The 22,789-nt window shown below is 38.9% G+C and overlaps 1 protein-coding gene across 3 annotated transcripts in view; it reads right to left on the bottom strand.

Annotated features, from left to right (window-relative positions):
* The window catches only part of RANBP17 (RAN binding protein 17), a 169,213-nt gene extending 149,857 nt beyond the window's left edge, over positions 1-19,356 (bottom strand). For all 3 annotated transcript variants that reach the window (XR_004754341.1, XM_035338439.1, XM_035338440.1), the window contains exons 1-11: positions 19,213-19,356; positions 15,511-15,657; positions 13,677-13,767; positions 12,278-12,444; positions 8,167-8,232; positions 7,538-7,642; positions 5,307-5,472; positions 3,121-3,194; positions 2,551-2,670; positions 2,138-2,284; positions 786-958 (exon numbers count right to left, since the gene is read on the bottom strand). Coding sequence is in view for 2 of the 3 variants with exons in the window: in XM_035338439.1 (XP_035194330.1) it covers positions 786-958; positions 2,138-2,284; positions 2,551-2,670; positions 3,121-3,194; positions 5,307-5,472; positions 7,538-7,642; positions 8,167-8,232; positions 12,278-12,444; positions 13,677-13,767; positions 15,511-15,657; positions 19,213-19,230 (1,274 nt within the window). In the remaining variant the exon portion in view is untranslated. The remainder of the gene's footprint in view (positions 1-785; positions 959-2,137; positions 2,285-2,550; positions 2,671-3,120; positions 3,195-5,306; positions 5,473-7,537; positions 7,643-8,166; positions 8,233-12,277; positions 12,445-13,676; positions 13,768-15,510; positions 15,658-19,212) is intronic.
* Between the last annotated feature and the right edge of the window lie 3,433 nt (positions 19,357-22,789).

Here is a 22,789-nt window from a genome sequence, read left to right as displayed (position 1 = left end):
TGTTAGTCTTAGGTCAGAGGTTGGACTCAGTGATCTTGGAGGTCTCTTCCAACCTAGACTATTCTGTGATTCTGTGAAAAGGTTAACAATGGTGAAGCTAAATGTACTTCCTCACACAAACAGAATAAATGACATCATCTCAGCAACTGAAAACTGAGAAGGCAAAGCAGATGTGGATTGTTCTGCAGTCCTGCAGTCTGACACAATACCTTTCAGGTAAGAATTCATAAAAGCCCTCAGAGAAAACTAAATCCTTTCAGCAATCTAGACACGTTTTTTTTTTATTTGTTTTACTATAGTGTGGATGATATGATACGCTTAAAGTATAAAAACAGATATGAGCTGGGACATTAAGTTAGCCAATTTCAATCTTGCCACTCGAGCTTGTTCTACTTGGCCTGACACTTTCCTATGCATGGACTTTCTTCTGCTTTCCCTCATTGGTTTACTCTCCACAGCCCTAGAAAGTGACTCGTGTATCAGTACACATAAACAGATCACAGGTGAAAGAGTTAATTTAGATAGTCTTCAAAAAAAGAAAGAAAGGAAAGAAAGGCTTTTTTTCAAAATACAAGGACTATGAGAAGAAAACCAACTAGAACTTACAGTTGCTTTTGCCACAAATAATAGGCAAAAGGAATAAAACAGTTTCTACCAATTAATATAATCTAAACAAATCACCGCAGTACTTCGTATATAGATTTTAAACATAACCAAAATTACAATACACCAATAAATCAGAAAATGTAACATTCTATATTGCAAAATTGCAATTACGAGTTTACCTTATAACTACAGGAACACAATCCAGTCTAGAAGTAATATAAGCTTTTGTTATCTCAGGTGCGTATGTGTCTAAGAGGTGGGGTTCTGCCGTTTTCACAAAAGGTACAGATGCCACCATTCTTTGCCACAGAGTTAGTAAATAATGAACACTGTTTGGAGCAAACTCCCAGTGCTATAAGAAAACAAAACACACTTCTGTTAAAGCATCCCAGTGTGAAATTTTAGTTGTGAAACTCAACGTTTTTACCTTTAGCAGTCTTATTCATTCACACAACTATTGAAGGACCCAGTCAGAACTGAAACATACGATGGCACACATTACATAGCAATTGCAGCATGGTACTTGCAGGGACTCCCACCTCCCTCAGGTGAAATCCACAACAGGAAGCTCAGAGCAAGGCCTAGATCCTTAGTGCATGGTGAGATTTAAGTGCTGTAAAAGGGCCATTCAAAAATCCTAAGCATTGAGTAGGGAACTGTCTAGAACAACCCACTAGGGAATGTAAAGTACAGAAATGCATCTCAACTTTCTTTTTTCTTCCAAGTTTATAGAGCTGCAAATGGCCATTCAGGAATTCAAAGGCCAAAATCTTCTCCTTTAGGTGGTTATCTGCTACTGCTATTCTGAAGATTAGAGAAAGCCTCTGGAGGAAGTGTAAAAATAGCAATTGCAGTATTATTCAGTGAGCATGCATTTCTCTTGATGTGCTTCAAAAATAAATCCGTGATTATTTATTTATTTTTTAACTGAGAATCTTTTTTTTTTTTTAAACACTGAGAATCTTGACCCTCTCTTTCAGGATCATGTCCTCCCTGTCTTTCTCATGTAGAGCCCTCAAAAATATGAATACCATTCCACCTAGCTTCTGAATCCAACTCAGTAGCTCCACATATAGACAACTGTGTGTATGTTTGTATACATTTATGTGTGTGATACATCGAGATATATAGATAGATGCAAAAGCAGAACTCCAGGAATCTAGTCAGTGTAGGCATTTCAATGGTTAAATGGGAGCACGGGTGTAAGCATTTTAGGGTTGGACAGAGGGGCTAGGTTGTTGGATTTTTTCTGAGGGTAAAACTAAAGCTTGAGGATTAATGTCTATGACCTATTTCCATTGTCTTTCTTTAAATCTGCTCCCATAACAAAACTCCACAGGAAGAGTGGGAATCACCTGCAAAGAATTTTAAGTTACACCACTATGAAAATACATTTTTATGGAAAGGCAAGCTTTACCAAGTCCTCAAAAAAAAAAAAAAAGCCACACCAATGCAGAGAACCAGGAACCAGGACTGACACTCTGTCTTCCGAGACTTGAAGAAAACAGAAGACTTCAGTATACATTCTTACCTGTAAGCTAGTAATAGTAAAATTTGCTATGAGCCGGATAACTTCTGGGTAATCTTCCACCATTACTAGCTCTCCCAGTTGATAGTTTGTCTTTAGCCGAGCCAAAAAACGACAGAATTCATGGTAAGTACCTGGATCAGATAAACCCTAAATTTGAAGAAGCAAATTTTTAGAAGTTAACAGCTTAATCTAGTAGAAATTTCACAACACTATGGATGATCAGCTGACAACTTTATTTACATAGTTTCTTTTTTTCCCCTCTTTGTTTCGAATAGGAAATCAAAACAAACAGATGGCTGGCTGAGAGTGTTTTAATAGATTCAATAAATTAATAACAATTGTGACTGGAAAAACAAATCCACATCTGTTTCAGTATTTCAAATAAGCAGAATCAAAAATAAAAAGATAGATACCTGTGGATTTTCAAGTATTTGTTTCACTCCTTTGATTAGATTGCCAAGATACTTGGCACGTTCTGGATTGCTGAATAAAGATCTCCTCGTAGAAGCAAACTGAACTAAACAAGAAAGTGCCTAAAGAATAAAACAACTGTAAGATTAAAAAAATTAAATTTTTGAAATAATGATCTCATTGCTTGGAGCAATCCAATCTACTGATGTCTGTATTATGTTCAGTGACTGAAGATTATTTTTCCAACAATGACTGTAAGATCATTGTACATAACTATGGCTCAGTTTTAAAATTCTCTTTTACAACAGCTTATGACTTCAAAGTAATTAGGAAGATACTTTCTGTGTGGCATAGTAGTACTGAAATTGGAAGGGTTTGAATGCTTTCAGATTCAGAAATGAAAACCAAGGCTGAAGAGAAGACATTGTGACTGGGCACTGAACCAGTGAGTTAGCAGTTGTGGGACTCATGCTAATGCACAGAATGAAACAGGGTCTTCTGAAGAAAGTACAGATGTAAAAAAAAGACTATTTACTATTATTGTAAATAGCGTAAATCACTGTGTCACTTACTAACTGAGACAGCATTGGTGGAAGGGAATGATACAAATCAAAAAACAGGTCCAAGGTCCCTGGGTCCAGGAAAACTGAGGAAAAAGATAAGTTGGTTTTACCACTTTCTGCCAGCAATAACTACTTATCTTTATTTCAACAGATTTATCTCCTTTTTAACAACAAAAAAATACACAACGCCCAAGAATGAGATATCACTGTAGTTGAGAATAAACTATTAATCATAATGAATCATAATGATAGATGCATTAATCAGAACATTGTACATTATAATGCTATTCTCTTTTTATCACATCTGTTCTATAGCTCATTAAGAACACCTTCCGTAAACTGCAGATTATACAATACTGTCTGTTGTCTACAGAATGCTATTCTGAAATAGACATAGGTAACTGATTTACTACAGTAGGACACTATGACAGGTACCAGATAATAAGAATTAGTTTAGTGTATATGTCAGCAAAGGCGAGTCCTTAAAGATCCCCAGACTACCCTAGAGTCTCTAGGCACATAAACAGAAAATACTTTAAAGACTCTGTTACCCACTCACCATGGAAGCACATCAAATGAACTATAGCATTACCCTCCTTCATGTAGAAGCAACAACAGGGTAGACAAAAATCACTGATAATTCATAATCACATAATCCCACAAATCAGGAAACCTTTCAAAATTGTTCAATTTATAAACATTATTTTTATGGAGACTTGTGTAAAATAATGCAACATTAAAAAATGTTAATTTCCTAATACACTCTTAGAGTTTAATGAAGAAAAGGAGATCCCTCCATGGAGGATATAAAGCATCTAAACTAAAATCTTAGAAAAACCTCTCCGCTTCTCCTCTCCAGGTTGTCTTGGTAAATTACTATCACTTGGGCAAATTCAGACTTTCATCAGTATTCCCCTGCTTGCCATATCCTTTGATATACCTCACACTGTAATTAGAGGCTTCCGTACATTAGGGGAGAAGGAATGAAGTTACACATGGAAACTGATGAAGAATATTACAGTTGAAATCAAAAGCAGTATCAAACACTACAGTGCCATTTTATTCAAGTAGGGCAACAAAGATGGTGAAAGGTCTGGCGGGCAAGACGTATGAGGCTGAGGTCCCTTGGGTTGTTCAGCCCAGAGCAGAGCAGGCTGCGGGGAGGCCTCATGTCGGCCTGCAGCTCCCTCACGAGGGGAGCAGAGGGGCAGGCGCTGAGCTCTGCTCTCTGGGGACAGCGACAGGACCTGAAGGAATGGCATGGAGCTGGGACAGGGGAGGGTCAGGCTAGGGGTTAGGGAAAGGTTCTGCACTGAGAGGGTGGTCAGGCACTGGGACAGGCTCCCCAGGGCAGTGGTCACTGCTAGAGGTCAAGAAATGTTTGGCTCTCAGACATGGTTTAATTTATAGGTAGTCCTGTGTGAAGCCCGGAGTTGGACCCAATGATCCTTGTGGGTCCCTTCCAACTCAGGATATTCTGTGATTCCATGACTCTAAGTAAGCCAGAATTAAACTTCCATCTTGGTTAAATGAATCTGTGTAGCTGCTTTAGAAGTAACAGACTTCCAAGCTGGCTAATTTATTTTGCCAAGAAGCAGGATAAATTAGTCTACAAGGAACTCCATACTGCTGGTATATACTGCTTCCATTACCCAAGGTAAATTCATTAAAGCTAGTTTGGATGTATTTATGCTACACTGCCATCTGCATTGTGCAAGTCCAGGAAGTCAAAGCTCTAGAGTCCAAGAACCAAGATGCAGCCCTGCTGCTGCCTTCATTAACAAATTCAAACTCTAAAGAAAACAAGCAGATTTAAATAAACAAATAAACAAACATACACACACACACGGTTTTCTTATCAGGAAGAAGAGGAAAGAAAGCAGACATGCTATAAATGCTGTACCTCTTCAAGGTGTTCATATCTCAGGGATGAGAATAGTGTTCAGTGTGTCTAGTTAGAGTAATTTGATTTACTGTGAATACCTATGTTATAGACCACATTCATTATCTCTGTCTGTAAAGATAACAATAGGAAAAGTGTGAGAGAAATAGCAGAAGAGGTTTCCCAATAACTCACCAGTAAAAACTCTACTCCACATAAAAAAGAATTTTATATTTGCAAGTATTGTGACAAAAGTAGTTAAACAGTGAGTGTAGAATGCCTCAGACTACTAACAGTTATGATCCTTTCTTACTTGTTCTCCAGTTTGTTGGAATCTGCACAGTGCATAGGTCATCTGCAGATTCATCAGCTGAATTTCCAATGAAATCAAAATTAAGACAGTTTAACACAAGCTTCAGAAGATGCATGGCTAGACTTTCTTGCTGTCGGTCCTGAATGGTTAAAGGTTTTGCCAAGAGCTAAGGAGAAAAAACATTTTGTCAGGTCACCTGCACAGAACATGTTTTATAAACAATTTTGAAAAGGAAATTGTTTGGACATAAAACCTTAAAGTTCACAGCAAGAGAACACATACTAAGAAAAATGAAATCCTTCAACTGTAAAATATACAGTCCTCCTTATAGACAAGGGGAAGAATTATTACCAGCTAAGAGACATTGTCCACATCAAGCTGAAACTCCAGGCCTTATAAATATTTTTTAAAAGACTAGTGAAATAACTCTTTGATATAAAAGTACTTACAGGCAAAATGTAGCATGTCACTGATACAGCCTGGTAAAATACTGTTAACGTTCATTGCAAAAATTTAACAGTAATATTTAATGTTTTTCCAGTTACTTCACACCAGCTCAGTGGATATGTCGTGTATCACATGGCTAAGAATTATTGCAACAACTGTGGGTTTTTGTTGCTGTTGGTTGTTTTAGTTCAATGCCTAGGATTGTCCAGGCTGCTAATTCCTTTGATATGTCTAGGAAAAGCTCACATTAAAAAAAAAAAAAAAAAAAAAAAGAATAGTCTGTATGTCTCTGAATATAGCTATTTACTACTTCTGTATGAACACAGCTGTCCGTCTCCATTGCATTATAACCACTGTAGTGTCAGAATAAAAACGTATTTTGTAAGCAAAATGAGCTCTTGGGATTTGGAAATCTACACTGAGCATACTGTAAGAACACCTTTTTACTGATCTGCTCCTATAATTACAACAATTTAAATAACATTTTATCTTAAAGTTACTGCCTCAAAATTACAAGCACATTGTAAAGGCACTAAAAAGAAGCCTCCAATTCATTAGTCACTGATGGAATTCTTGAACATTAAAAAAGAAAATTATCACAATTTTGTTTTTAAAAAATAAAATACAATGCAACAACTTTTTACCTAGTTCATCTGCTCCCTATTTATATTCAAATCACATTTCTCAAGTTTATCAACAAAAAAGTTTTAAAATTCAGATGATAGGAATGAAAATTACCTCTTTTGCTACCAATCCTCTCCTAACTTTCATACTCTTGCATGCAATAGGTTGGAATTATTTTAGTGACTCCATAATTAGCAGTTGAGTGTATTTTTCAGTGTACTGTAGATGCTGATACAAATTTCTAAAATTGGCTTCCTATACTAAAGTTGGCATTACAAAAATGCCAATTAAAATTTTCATACACTTCTGTCCAGATATCTGTGTGATGTGAGTCTGACAAACCTCTCAACATGCGAAAGACTGAAAAAATACCTCTAAGACCAGCTGAACTTGAATAAAGCTAGGAAGTTCTCATAAACACGTGTATTATCTTCCTGTGTGATGGGGTTTAATGTATCTAGTAAGATTACACATTCTTCCAAAAATATTTAATTCATCTTTTAAATATTTGATTTCTCCATTAACGTGGAATTCCAACACAGATTTAGAACAGCCTCCGTAAATTAGCGGAGCACTCCCTCTTCAGAAGTGAGAGCTTACACTTTATAATTGTTATATCTATAAGCTTCTCAGAGCCTCCTGTCTAGGCTCTGAGATTGAACCTTCAATTATCTCAAATGTTACAGAGAAGATAAGGGAACTAGCAAAGGAGGAAATCACCTTAAGCATATTTTACTGCACTGCCATACCACAAGATGGAGAATTGTCTTTCTTCTTGGTTGCTCATAGTTCAATAAATAATTCTTTCAGCAAATATCGAGATGGTAGGCCCAGCAAACCAAGATAAAATTAAATTAAACATTGAAAATGAAGGAAAGGAAAGCATTGAAACATTACTCAGAATTTATATAGTTCATCTTTTATGGCAAGGTATAGAGAGAGAAGGAGGTGGCACAGACAGAAACACTGAAAGAGGGGGAGCAAGAGAGACAGAGGAAGGGAAGAAGACTAAAACTTTTATCTTTGAATATTGTTTGGTCTTGAGCTTAATTGGGTGCCACATAATCTACTTAGGTACAGAATTCAGTGACTCAGAAAACATTAGTGATTCAAACTGGAACAATTATGAAGTTAACAAATTTAACTGTAAAAAGCCTTACCTCTTTTAAAAGAGAGCACGCAAGCATCAGTATGTCCTTTAACGAGGCGTCACGGAATGAGGTAGCTATTTTACGATGTTTTGCTGAAGGTCTTGAATAATCAACCTAAGAAAAGTTACAACATAATCAACAATGCTCCCTCCTCTGCTAAAACTAAATGATATGTGCGTCTGGCAGGTAAATTATTTTACACTAGAAAAGAAAAAATATAGTCCAACAGTAAAGATAGAACTTGGCAACTTCCTAAAGTGCCTGCTTCTATTTCCCCTTCAAGGTTGCCACTCTCTGGATGGAAAGGTCTGAAGCACTTCCTCAGGTCAAGATCGCAAATGAGAATTTTTAGCAGAAATAAAATTAAAAGAGTTGACTATTCATTGTCTTTACTAGTTCTAGTGATAGAGATGAGAAACGCTATCCTGTAGCAGATACAGCACACATCTGGTACAGGTATAGCCTGCGCATTATGAATTTCTGGTCTCTCTCTATATTTTTGTAGAGGATAGAAGGGGTGTTAGTCAGTTTATGACTAAGCAGTGTTTCTCCTAACATTTTTACGAAAGGCAGACACATGTGACACACTGCTGCATTGGTAATACATACAGAAAGAAAAAACAAACGAACGTGCTTACTAGATTCATTTCCTGAGTCAGTTCTGAGAGAATCATTACTCCTATTATACAATGGTCCACGGTGCCCTACAAAGGAAAAATAAAAAATAAAAAATATATGATTACTCAAATACCACTGCTTGTACTTAAAATTTATCAACATAGAATAAAGAGGAATTATAAGGCTGAGATATGCTAAGTTGTTTAGAAGTCTTTCGTGACAATTTCTGTCACAATAATAGAACTGGACGTTAAGCTCCTTAATTAACTCTGAAAACAAAATCTCATCATAAAACTTAAGAATCGTATGATAAAAAAAATCTGCCTGAAAACAGTCTAAGCAACCACAACCTAGAAATTCACTATTACACATTTCTAAAAGGTTTGTTCAGTCTTCCAGAACTGATACAGTGAGCTGCATGAAATTCAAACCATTAAAAAAATTAAGCCATGCATGGATGATAACAATCACAGGGCAATCTCAGAAAAATAATATAGTTATGAGATGCAGATAACCAAAACTTCATTCTCTTCTCTCCACAGTACTCTGCAACGCACTGCCTTGAATTAAGTGATTCCATTTCCAAAAACTTGTGTAGAAAGTGAGGCAGTAGGTATCAACTACTTGCATCTGAGGGTGTGATCTGATCAATAATAGTTAAGGCCCTTGGAATGCTTTGAAAATCAAATAGAAGGTAGAATTTTACCTTTAGTTGTCCTTACTGAGCTACTACAAAGCATTTATTAAGAAAATCTGCTTTGTTAAAAATAATTAAAATCAGCTGTAATTAGGCCTTGCCACTGATTTAATTGTGAAGACCTATGTCTACTTTCAAGCCAAAGTCTGCAGCCTCAGCTCCCTCGGTGTCCAAAAATTCAATTTGTCACAGCCAAACTAATCGTTTTGGCAACCAGAGTTCAATTAACGAAGAATCTGGCTAATACTCTTCACTGGACTAGTTTTTCACAGTCATCTATTCTGTATTATCACTTACACCAAATCAAACCAAAAGGAAAAAGTTTGCAGAGCCCTCAGGCAAAATTTGTACTGTTGCCCTATCTACCTTTTCAATAAGATTAAACACTTTATAATTTGAACACTGAAGTTTCTTTTACATTTTGTATGAATGTTCCTTTGACCGCATAAATCTGTGAAAATGGAAAATTCAACCTCCCTTTTTTCACTGGTGTGGAAAGCTGTTGTTATGAATTATGGAGGCACTGAGAACAGAATTAGAGATCTAGAGGCTATAATCCCTTTTACTATATTAAATCACACTCGAATTCACACTGGATGAACTTCAATCTGGAATGTTAATGCGGAAGTATCTGAAGCAACCATTTGCTAATTATCAATATGTATCAGTATTATTTAGGGATTATTTTTCAATTTTTATATAAAATTTAATTCACTAGTAGATATATGGCTTAATTTCCTTTTCCATGGGAATTCTTAATTTAACTAAAGAAATCTCTTAAGAAGCTAAATTTTGTATTTAAATCTCCATTTTTAATGAACTACACACCGAAGAGTCACACTGCAATCATTTTAATAATAAATGCAAAATCCAATTACAGTACATTCATAAAAATAACTGCAAAACAGTGGAGCAGTATACTAGAGTTTGTTTTTAATAAACAAGATATTGCAGCTTATCTTTTATTAGACATTCCCAATATAACTCAAAACCTACATTAATTTGAATAGTACTATGAACAAAATCAGACTGCAATACAAGTAAGACAAGCTCAGTGGCAAAAAAGACAAACTAACTCATTTTTTTGCTGAGTTGCCATGATCACCAAGGCATACACAAATAATGGATCATTTTGGAAGTAAATCTCCAAATACTTTTTACGTTTTCTGATACTTTTTTTTCCTTAAGGTAAGTAGTAGGCTTAATGTCTACATAGCCCTTCAGAAAAAAATCATCAGAAATAACTTTCAATGCAGATTATCTATCTCCCAGCATTTTTTTAAAGGAACATTTATATAAATATTAAACATAGAAAATAATTAAGTCCGGCTAATAAGCCATATGATCACTTTCCATAAACTTACTTCACAGAAGACGCTGTATATCCTATATCATTAGCTACTATGTCTGATTGTACTTACCCTAGATTTGACATGTAAGTTTGCCTAGAGAACAGTGAATGAATGACTGCATCCTGTTCTTTCCAATTCTCAAACACTATGAATAAAGATCACCTCTCTATTCTGTAACTCATCTTTGCTCCAGTGATGAGCACAGAGGGGAACAGTAAATAACATGGAAATAAATGTAAAACAAGAACATTCCTGCCTTGTTCAATTACTGGAGAGGGAAAATTAATTATCTTTCCTCCCCAGTTTCCCCATATCCCTTTCTAGAATGGATAATTTTTGCAATAGGTTAAATAGAAATTCCAAAATGGTTACAAAAAACATTCTAGGCTGATTATCTATCTCCCTATATTGTACACCATAATCCCAGGAGAGACAGAATAGTTTTTTTTCTTTTTCTTTCACTCCTCTTTACATGTACAGAGAGAGACCATGCATATGCAGGTAGCAAAGTACCTGTGCACACAAATATGAATCATCAATCCAATCTGGATAGGCTGGACTGATGGGCTGAGATCTGGATAGGCTGGACCAATGGGCTGAGGCCAACTGTATGAAGTTCAACAAGGCCAAGTGCCATGTCCTGCACCTGGGGCACAACAACCCCCAACAGAGCTACAGGCTGGGAAATGAGTGGTTAGAAAGTTACATGGCGGAGAAGGACCTGGGAGTGATGGTTGATAGTCAGCTGAATATGAGCCAGCAGTGTGCTCAGGTGGCCAAGAAGGCCAACAGCATCCTGGCTTGCATAAGAAACAGTGTGGCCAGCAGGGCCAGGGAAGTGATTGTCCCCCTGTACTCAGCTCTGGTGAGGCCGCCCCTCGAGTACTGTGTTCAGTTTTGGGCCCCTCGCTACAAGAAGGACATGGAGGTGCTCAAGCAAGTCCAGAGAAGGGCAATGAAGCTGGTGAAGGGTCTGGAGAACAGGTCTTACGAGGAGCAGCTGAGGTAGCTGGGGTTGTTCAGTCTGGAAAAGAGGAGGCTCAGGGGAGATCACACTCTATATATAACTTAAAGGAGGCTGTAGCAAGGTGGGGGTTGGTCTATTCTTCCATGTGCCTGGTGACAGGACGAGGGGGAATGGGCTAAAGTTGCATCAGGGGAGGTTTAGGTTGGATATTAGGAAGAACTTCTTTACTGAGTGGGTTGTTAGGCATTGGAATAGGCTGCCCAGGGAAGTGGTTGAATCACCATCCCTGGAGGTCTTTAAAAGATGTTTAGATGTAGAGCTTAGGGATATGGTTTAGTGGAGGACTTGTTAGTGTTAGGTCAGAGGTTGGACTCAGTGATCTTGGAGGTCTCTTCCAACCTAGACAATTCTGTGATTCTGTGATCAACCACGTAACAAATATACACTGTCCCGCAGTTTTGCATACTGCAATTCTATCTTTACACAAGATTTCCTCAGTAGTCTCAGACACGGGTAGCTAGTGATTTCTGATAACAATTGAAGTGCTAGTCAATTCCTACTGCTTATACAGAACAGTAACAAAAATCACAATAAAAAAAAAGCTCTAAAAATGTTAAAAATCTATCTTTTTGACCAACCTTTTAAATTAGTTCTAGAACTAAACAGTTAGGCACAATTGAGATTAATTCTTAAAATATCTGACAGTCTTATTCTTCAGATGGTGCAGTAGCACTGCTTCTAATTGGGTCTTCTAATTAGCTGGAACTAATAGCTTATCAGAAATATATCTCCACAACAGTTGAAAAAAAAAGAAGGCATTAAATAGCATGGCTCGATAATAGGGGGTGATGTTTATAATCACAGTATGAAAAAGTGTTTTGGAAAAAGAAAATCAACAACAAAAAAAACTCAACAGGACTATGAATAGTATGTGGCATCAATACACAAGTATGAACACCAGTCTTGTTCTTCATCGTAGGACAATATTCTGTTTTAAGTAATTCTCTTCACATCTTTTCCACTCAAGAGTAAAAACAACCTAATGACAAAACATGCCAATGAAAAAATGAAGAGTTCTAAACATGAAAACACATAAGTGAACAATTGTTTCCTACCTGCAAAAATTTTTTTACATCAGCAGTAATATCTCTGAAGATAAGTTGATCTTTCAGTACCTCAAACCATCCTAATTTTGTAATTTTAGCAATGACTTGAACAAGAGCTTGGATGACAAAAGGAGCCAGTTTGGGTTGAGAAGCTACATAGTTCAGAATGTAATTTCCTGTAAAGAAGCAATTTTAAATCAGCTAATTTAAATCATTATCCTTCTGTTAAATAAAAAAATAATAATAAAAAAAATACACAGTTCTAATAGAAAACTAAGGCATGGATTTGAGGTACACTCTTATGTTTAATACAATAACTAAGTTATGTTAAAACACTTGATACAGCTAAACATCTAGTAACACAAAGCAAATTACATACACAATCACTATCCTATTACTGACACACATGACAATAGTGAATTCAAGGAATGATGGAAGGTAAAAAACTGTAATTTTTTCATTATGGTCTTATACATGTGGCACTGATTAATTCAATACGTAGCTCTCACAACCAGCTCAAGGTACCCAGAAGTCTTCTCGGACAAGAGAGCCTACTGAATGTTCTCATTTCAGCCTAGATTATCTCCTTGAGCAATATACATTTTAGCTACAGAATTTCCTCTCTAACTAGCAGAATAACCTGCTCCAAAAGCTGTTAAAATTTGTGTAATTGAAGTTGATTAAAGCTGATTTTTACTTAAAAGAACACCGAAAAAAACTTACCTCGGAAGTGGATTCTCTGACATGCATTTCAGAGTACTACTATCCACAGAATTGATACAACAGCGCAGACCTAAAAATCTGTAACAACTTGTATATTCCTCATGCAAAGCCTTTCACTAGTCAACCCAACACATGCTTGCTTTTTTAGGTTATGAAAATTAATGTAGATCCTTAAAAGTATGGAAAATTCTGTAGCATCTCAATCCTGCAAATAAGAACCTGCCCTAGCATGCTTTTCACAAATGTTAACACTTCACAAGTGTTAATGCAAATCTTAAGAGCTGATCACGAGGAATGTTACATGTAAGAGACTGGCAGGTACCTGCAACTTTCATCCTTTACAAATATGAACTAAATCCCTTGATCGTCTTGTGGGATAAAGACAAAGTATGTCCTCGAAAATGAACTTTGTTAAAATGTAAAGTTATCTGAGCCAACATAGTTATTTATTTAAATTTTGAAACTCAGAAATGTTAAATGTAAATTACTTGCAGAGAAGTGATTAAAGAGCTTGTAATGACCTTTATGTTCACACTCTCATAATGACTCCCTAACGAATAACAAGTTTGGTAAATGTAGAGACCTAGAGAAAAAAAAAAAGATTAGCCACTGGATGGCTTCAGTTGTAATACGTAGTTTTAGATACAACTAACGAAAGGAAATTTTAACCACAAACTTTACTTACGGATGTCAATCCTTTGTTCAATGGGTAATGGAGATGCCTTGCTTACAAGCTTAGACAGGCATGTTGCTGCTAGAAGCTGAGCATATGATGTCTACAAAAAATATCAAAATATATTATTTAAATATAAGATAATTAAAGGCAGGTACAGTAAGTCGTATCAGTGGTTATCAGGTTTTGGTTACGTTTCGGTATACCAAAAATTTATATAAGATGTATTTTAGTATTATTTTTGCTTAATTATAAACAATCATAAAACACAACTGAACCAATACCAGAGGTGGAGTCCTAAAAACATTACCCCTTGATGGTAACTACTTGTCTAAAAGTTATTTTATTATATGTGGAGTCGATTGGTCCAGTCCTGCATGAAATATATTAGTTTCTTCTTTTTTTTTTTTTATTTTTAAAAGAAATGTACAACACCTTTAGAATTTGAGGATTTCGAAACCACAGTAGAAAGTTTTCTTTGTTCTATGAAAAGTCTTAAGACTATAGATACAGCTAATAGTTCAAAACACCAGACAACTCCAGGAAATGATAATTTTTGTTGAAGTAATTCTAAATTATACAAACTGTTGAATAAAGCTATGTCATTTTTTAAGAGTCTGTTCAGCAGTGTAAATAGCCTGACTTCAAATTTACCACAGAACTGTTTTTTTCACTTATAGGTAGTAATTCAGTACCTAAAACTGTGAGAGTCCTGAAATGCCTTACACACTTTCTTAAAGAAGTGCTTAAGTTATCTACACATCACACGAAAAGAAAAAATGAGAGGCACATGAAGACTGTTTCTAAAATGAGTAGATGTTGGGCACTACAGAATTTTTCATATTATGATCTCCAGCACCCAGGCCAGGAATCAAGGTGGAGTGGAGTGCTTCACAAGAAACTAGACCAAGGCACAGCAGCTGCAACACACCATGGACTTGAGAAGGTGGGCACAGCTTCACTGTTCTCGTTCAGCTGCCCAGTTCACAGGACTATCAGTCAAATAATCAGAGCTCAACGACTGACCCAAAATGGATTCCTCAGAAACAATTTTTACTGTACAAATTAATTACAGGATCAGGCGTAATACACCCTGATAAATGGAAATATTTAAATACTTTTCTATAATTAATTCTGTAGGTGTAACATTTTTTTAACAACTAAATTATGTTAGAGCTGAATAAACTACTTAAGTATGTGCTAGAGCCTAATAGATTTGGCAAGTTCTTCCAAGGTATTACCGCTATCTCCCAAACATCCAGAGCATCTTAAAAGTCGTCTTTGAATGATTTGAAAAACAATGAGAACTACACTGGGGTCACCTTGGACTGTCAAATCAGAATCAACTCCCCTATCACTTTAGCTAGATTTAATCATGAAATTAAACACCAAAAATGGAACTGAGTAATGAGAAGAGAATGGCTTAAATCTGCAGACAACAGGTAAGCACTTTAACGGTGTGGGGTGTTTTAAACAACTTTTTTCCATCGCAGCTGATAGCTGGAAACAGGAGCAGGTGATGTTCAAGTACCAGGTTATACCAGACTGTGTCCCAACACTGCTCTAGAGGTAACACACCCCCTGATTACAACCTTCTGAAAGTACTGAAACTGAAAGCTAAGAAGCTCTTCCCCTTTGTCCATGTCATCTCTAATGCAACATGTTGTCAGTCTTACAAAGACCACCTCCAAATGTGAAACTTGCTAGAAAAAATTACAAAACTGAGTATGTACAAAAAAGGGAGAACTGTTTTGATGTTATTGTACTGACAGTAACGGCCCATCGCTGGGAAACCTACGTGAGCTTCCAATTACATGTATGGATAACACTTATTTCAGATACTTACAGTTCCTTGTTCTAACAAAAGTTGGCACTGGCTAAGACATTCTGGGCTATTAATTAGCTCCAAGAGTACCTTCTCTGCTTGCATTCGCTGTGCTAGATCAGTTCCTTCATACAGGTGGTTACATAGTACTTCTAGTTCTGCCAGACTCTGTTAGAAAAGAACACAATTGAAATTTCTATGGAGATTATCCAACCACAAAAGATTCCTCTGAATGCTTATAAAACTAGCTACATAGCAGTAATATGAACTGTTACCTGTGCTAAATTTTCCAGTTGACTCGCATTTTAATTACTAAAAGAGAAGAGGCTTACTATGACAATAAAATTAAAGGAACTCTGAAAATTAACCTTGTATATCTTATTTTCTCAGCTACCAAAGTGTTTTATAATATGGTTCAATCCATCTGTTATTCTGAGTCTTCATATGGGAAATCCGTATCTTTTCAAAAAAAAAAAGAAAAAAAAAAAGAAATGAAGGTGGAGAATAGTGAACAGTTTGAGTTACACAGTTTGGAAAACTTCTGGTAAACTGGTAAAAATTTTAAAAGCTTTAACTGCTCATCAAAGTACTACACCTAGAAAAAATTAGCAGAGTCTTTATCTGTGGATGCAAATATCAGTGAAAGATGGGACAATTCAGAAGCGATAGTACCAACAGAGGAGCTAAAATTCCTCTCCACTTCAAAGTTGAGAAGTGCATTTTGGTAAAGGACAAGAAAAAAAAAGTATCTTCACTGTCAAGAATACGGTTTACATCTACTAGTGACAGTTTCACAGGAGAGATGAACCCTTTGTCCATGTTTTGGAAACTGCTACACAAACAGAAACTTGAGCATCCATCAGCTTTCCAAAGCCTGTGAAACCCTCATCAAGAACTAGCCCTGTCATTCGAAGGTGCCTAGTGAATATTTCATGACTTGAGCAAGGCCTAGAAAGAGGCAGGGAAAAAAGAACACCAATAAGCCTAATGCAGTATTTGACCAGCCTCATTTAAAAGTTAGAGCCCAAATCCTGTTCACCAGCCCTTCTGAAATAATGTTTGTACTTGAAATAAAAGATCTGGTTTAGCACAATCTCACATTGCTTCTATCATAGCTCAAATCCCTTTTAAAAATCCAAGACCATAATAGTGTCTTTGGCAACCAAAACACACTCAGTTTTTTTAACCCAAGCATGTCATTCCTTAGAAACGTGTTTCTTATCATAAAAGGGCCATTTTTCTATTTTTCTTCTTTTTGTTTTTGCACATATAGATCCCTTGGTTTTGTTGAGCTTTTTTCTGAATTTTGAATGAAAGTGAAACCTAAGGCTCCCCAAATGCAAGCATTCACATTAAGGAAAACGTAATACAACACAAAAACAAATTATAGGGGTATAATGTGGGAATAAGAACATCTAAGAAAGACAGTTTTCAGGCATAAATTACAATGAATCTTTCTGAAATGGAACAATCCCAACACAACTTGAGAAGCACGATTCAAATTATTGTATCATTACGAAGAAAAGTTAAAAACCCTCCATATTTGATCTGAAATTTGACTTTTGGATCTGGACAAAGGTAACTTAACAAGAAGTTCAGGAAAAGCTCAGTAGAAAACTAGGATGCAAGCCCAACCATCGTTATACTAACTTACATTAAAATAGTCAACTATTTATAAGCTCACTAAGCAATAATTACTACAAGAAGAACTAAAAGTGGATTTCAAGAACATAAATGCTTTAATACACCCTGTTAGTTTATTAAGTTTACACTGAAATTTAGGCCAAATATAAGAATTAATGTCTTGTTGACATGTTAAAACTGTGAAGTATCACACTTGATTCATAGGACAATGATTTTTTTAAAGCATCCCTGAACAAAAACTAGATGATTTTCAAAGAAAAGTTGGCTTGTTGGAAATTGAAACTGATGATCTTCAGATCTCTGAAGTGCTCTATCTGGATACATCTGGTCTCAAAAGAATGTTATGATAGTGTCCCTCATGGGTAGGTTGGAGGTATGGCCAGAAACTGCTCACAACTCTGACTGCCGAGGAGCTTGTCCTCTGGGTTAGGCTTTGCGCAAGACCGAGGAAACGGGCTGATTCTCCTTGATTCCGACAGTGACACCAACAAAGACAACATGAAATCCAGCAACTAAAACCATCTTCTCTATGACAGAATTTCAGCAAAGCAATAGAGGTATTATTCAACTTCAGTAAGAAAAAAAATAATAGAGAAATCAATGAGAAGTCAAGAGAGTGTCAAGAAGTCTACATTAGCTCTATAAAATACATACGTCCTTTCTTCAAGAAAAGAGAAGACTGATATTGTCCTTTTTTTTTTTTTTTTTTACTGTGATGCAGAATGTGAAACTGATGCCTTCAGATACCTCCTATACTCAAATCCTTATCAACAGCCCAAAGATGACTCCTAAGACAACCACAATAGCGGCAATGAAGAGCACGTAGCACTTGAATGACAACTGCTTTACGTGCGTCAGAAGTGGACCGCCACAAGAAGTGGCACTTTTGATCACAAGGAAGTGTTACATTTTCCAAGCAAGAAATTCACATCCTAATGAAAAAAGTAAGATGTTAATTTTTCTGGTCATTACGCTTTCATAGAATTCGAGAATAACCTAAATAAAATTATCCAGATACTTCTGTCCCCATCTCCCAGGAGTCCCTGGCAGCTCTCCTACTAGCCTGCGAGGGAGCCAAGGGCCAGAAATGCTGGGGGCCCAGCTCCACAGCAACCCACCTGGCAGGCAGCCAAGGAGCCAAGCAAACTGGCAGCAAACCAGGTAGGTTCCTGATTAAAGTTTTGCTGACACTGACAAATTCCCACAAACATTTTGATTTTGATCAGCATTTTCTGACTGAAAACGTTCTATTAAGAAAGTTCCACCAGCTCTATGTAGGAGCAACAGGACAGGCCCAGCTGCCGAGACGCCAGTCAAAAAGGCAGCCCTGCAGGTTGAATGTAGTGGTAGGAGCTATTTTCGTGCTCCTTTTTTTATGCAGCATGTTTGATGCCCAAATATTTAAAGAAATGCTTAAGATGGCCTCCCTCATCTTCCAAAGCCTGCTGCTACCAACCTAGCGAAGCCACGGGGGACTCTGGAGGAAAGCTCAACAAGAGTCTTGCGAGGCCCATTGCCTTCCCCTACATCCCCCCCCTTCTTCCTCTGTTGTTGGAGACATCACTGCCCTGCTGCCACCCGCTGTCGCTCACCTCGGACAGTCCCGGAGCGAGGCTGCCTCTGGTTTCCAGGGCAGAAGTTGAGCGGGGACCCCCCCCAACACCTTCAGGCAGGCGCTGACAGCTCACACGGCCGTGGGGCAGCCCCAAGGTGAAGCAAACACGGCGCCGGGCGAGCACCCGCACAGCACGGGATGCGCACACACCACGCCGCCACCCTCCCGCAGCCCCGGCACCAAGCCCTCCCGACCCGCCGCCGCCATCGCCCCGCCGCTGCCCCAACTCCCACCACAGCCGCCACCCGCGCTGCGAACCCCTCAGCCCACCCGAGCCCACCGTGCCCACGCCGCTCCCACCTCCGCGGCCACCACGGCTCCCCGGACACCCCTCGCTGCCCAGCGGGGAAACCCTCCGCAGCCCACCGGCCAACGCGACCGCAGCCCCGTGCCGCCCCCTGCCCGCCGGGCCATGTCCCCGAGCCCCGCTCCGCCTGCCGTGCCCCAGCCCCGGCTGCACCGACCTGGCCGCGCAGCGCCATCTTCCCGAGCGGCGCCGGGGAGGGGCCGGGAGTAGGGGGCAGAGCAGAGCCGCGCCGGGGCCGCCCGTTGGGGCGGAGCGGAGCGGGGGGGAGCGGCCGTTGGGGCGGAGCGGGCGGCCGGTAGCGGCCGGGAGGTGGCGGCCGGAGGGTGGCTGGGAACCGCCGCCGGCCCGCGGGGACCGGGGGTTGGCAGGTGGCAGGTGGGCGCCTCGAGCGGGAGGCGCCATCTTGTCCGTGCGGCCGCCACGGTCCGTCCTAGCGGGCGGGCGGGCGGGGAAATGGCGCAGTCGTGACTGGAAAGGGCGTCGTTGGGAGGAGGTGCTGCGTTCAAGTGCGGCTGGAAGTGAGTTAAGGCCGGTGTTCTGCCTCGAGTGATGAAGGTTAAGGTAGAACTCCCTCAGATTTTGACAATTCTTGTAATAACAGCGGCGGAAGGAAGGCTTTCCTCAGTGAATATGGGAGCTGCGGGTGACAGCCCCCTGGAGGGACAAGAATATCCCTGTTCACAGGGGTGTAAGTCAGTGTAGCACTGGGTTCATACCTTTATAAGTCCAGTAGTCATGGACCATGACCACCACCTAGTCAGTGGCCCGGCCACTGTTGTGTAGCCATATCGGTGCCCAAGGTGTACAAACCCAAGGCTGAGGCAGTTTTCAGACCAAGGCAGCAGCAGGTTGCTCCATTCCACAGTGTTGGAAGGTTGAGGTCAGGAGGCTGAGCCCAAGGAGGGCGCTGAGAGGGAAAAAAAAATCTGCTTAAATCCAGAAGGCAAAAGAGACAGCACACAGGTGGTTACAGCTGCATCTCAATAGTAAGATGGCTCGGGTACCCTTGAAGAGGGTTAATCCCCCTCTACAGGTGCCTATGAAGATGTGAAGAAATGAAACTCAACTACATAGAATATAGTTGCCTCAGTTTTCAGGTAGGGTTGAATCCCACGTGCTAACCAGTAGTTCAGGTAACAGGTGACATCTGCAACATCAAGAACTCTTAAATAAATATAGATATTTTGCTTCTTAAGTTGAAGCACTGCAAAGACAACATTTTATCTGAAATTCTCTTTAAAGGAATAATTCAAAGTTGGTGAGGAAAACACTGCACATAAATGAGACAGAAGACCAATAAGGACATTACCCAACATAAGGACATGAAGTGACTTCAACAATGTCTACAAGTATCATCATAGGAAAAAGGTGTTTCGATGCAGACAGGTACTTAATTTGGGAGAAAAAAGTGTAATTGATTCAAACCGCTATAAGCTGAAGCTGGACAAATCTGGAACCAAAATAAGCCATGCTGGCAATTGCCTGTAAGAAGGACTTACACCAAAGAATGGTGTACTCCTTGTCACTGGATTAAGAGTGGTGGTTTTTCTAAAATATGACATGGTAGGTGCATGTCTTGGAGTGGAAGTTGGTGAAGTATATGGCCTGGGTTACAGAAGCTGTTACACACTGCATGTATGTACAACATTGTGCCCTCTGCAGTCACAGAACAACTTATTTTTGACACTAATGAAGAAACATGAGAAAAGCCAAAACAAGAGAAGCATTTGTGTATTCTCTGTCCTGCTAAAGGTGAGCAGTGGTCCTGTGCAGTGTGGAGCGCCAAACAGAGCCCAGGGTAAAACTCAACAAAGTGTATTAGTTTTGGCATCATAAGATGCTGCTGGTATCAGTGGCAAGGGGAGGAAGGAGGCTCAGGTAACAGCAAATGAAGTGTCAGGGTAAGCAGCAAAAAAGGTTGAATGTGCAAACAGTGGCACTGATACCAACACAAGCTGGAGCAAGTTAGGAGCAGTGAAATCTAAAAACCTAGCCACGGAAAATCCAAGGACTATTGCTGTAGTTACCTGACAGCTTTTACGAATAATGCAAAAAAAAATAATATCTGAAATTCTTATTGGGCAAATTGCTTTTTGATGATTTAACATAGTTTGGAAGAACTTTTGCTCCAGTCTTCCCTGCTCTGAACTCCACAGTGATTTGTAGTCCATGGCATTTTAATTGTGGTTGACAGAAGACATGGGGCCTGAACAGTTTGTGTAGCATTATTAGCGTTTCCTTCCTGCTACATCACTCACATGACAAAAATTCTCATGAAGCCTGGTAGCCCCATAGATACGGGCCAAACTGGTAGAGTTCCTTTGAAAGTGGAAGCTGCATTAGACCAAAAAAGAATTTGATGTATTCTTAGCTGGGTCAAGAAAGCTAGGACAATCTAATGGAGGCAGGAACAGTAGTTTCTTTGTACATGAACTATCACAGTCAAATGATGATAGCACTCCTGAATCATATGCTTCTGTACAAAATACTATCATTAATTATTGGAGAATGAAGCAAAATCAAAATGGGCCATGGTTTTAAACAGTTTCTTGTTCTCATACTGTCAGAACTGACGCTGGAGGATGGCATTTCCAAAAGTCAAATGGCTGAGATTACTCAGTCCCCTAATTGTTGAGCCTCAGACCTGTCCAATGCCTTAGCCCAATTTTTCATCCTCTATCCTGTGAAGAAATAGAACTATTTATCCTTAGCCATGGTCCATAGGAAAGGAAAGGTCAAAAAGCATGCTAGAGAATCAGAGACAAAGGGCTGGTGATACACACAGTAGTAAGAGGACAGAAAGGATTTCGAAGGAAAGCAGAGGTGCAGATCTAAACAGAAGAATATCCAGGACTGAGGGATATGGAATGAAACAGTGACACGGGGTGAGAAAAGTCGGCCATAAATGATGATGCAGTAGTTGTGGGAAACTTTCACATGCTATGCAATTTTTAAACTGTCCAGAGAGCCAGAAGCAGCTCTGGTCAAACAGGTAAGAGGAAGTCCTTTAAATACCATGACCCTGTGTTTAGTTGCAGTTCTAGCGATGACTGTGACTGCTGCTCCAGGTGATGGGCCATTACCATGCCTGTGCCAATAAACTATGCAAAGACATGAAGAAATGCATTTAATAAGTTAAACAGTTGAAGAGCTGTGCATAATCTAAGGACACTGCAGGTAGCTAAGCATGAGTGAGAGCTAGCAGTGACTTCTGCAGCACCAAGCCAGTCTCCAGCTGGTGTAGAGCGAGCATGTTTTCTCTTAGCGAGAAACACACACATTCCTCTCTAGCCTTGGTCTCAGTTCTGTGTTGACAGATGAGCATGTACTGTAGTTTAATCATCGATTTAATCATTTAAATCTCTCAGATGCAGGCAATTGCACTTCTGTATCCAATTTGTTAACTATAGCCTTATTATGTTTAAGGGAAAAATAAAGTGGTCTAGCTAAAGAATTAACAGATTCCTAGGCTAATACCTAACAAACTCCTGAGATTTAACATAGCAAGTAAGAATATCAGATTATGGAACTACTTCAGACTATGTCGGAGTCCTGGCACAAAGGGCAAATCTGTGTTAAGGAGTGTAATTTATTAAGGAGTTTTTACACAATATCTTTACTTGGGAGGTGGAAATGACATGGTGAAGATGCTTGAGGAGGAGGAGGTGTGTCATGAAATTCAATCTTGCTTCTGTGGAAGATAAAAACAAAATTATTGCTCGTTCAATGGAAGT

Source organism: Oxyura jamaicensis, chromosome 13 (assembly GCF_011077185.1).
Source record: "Oxyura jamaicensis isolate SHBP4307 breed ruddy duck chromosome 13, BPBGC_Ojam_1.0, whole genome shotgun sequence".
NCBI lineage: Eukaryota > Metazoa > Chordata > Aves > Anseriformes > Anatidae > Oxyura > Oxyura jamaicensis.
The sequence above is the reverse complement of the archived record's forward strand: the minus strand, read 5'-3'. Positions and strand labels throughout refer to the sequence as shown.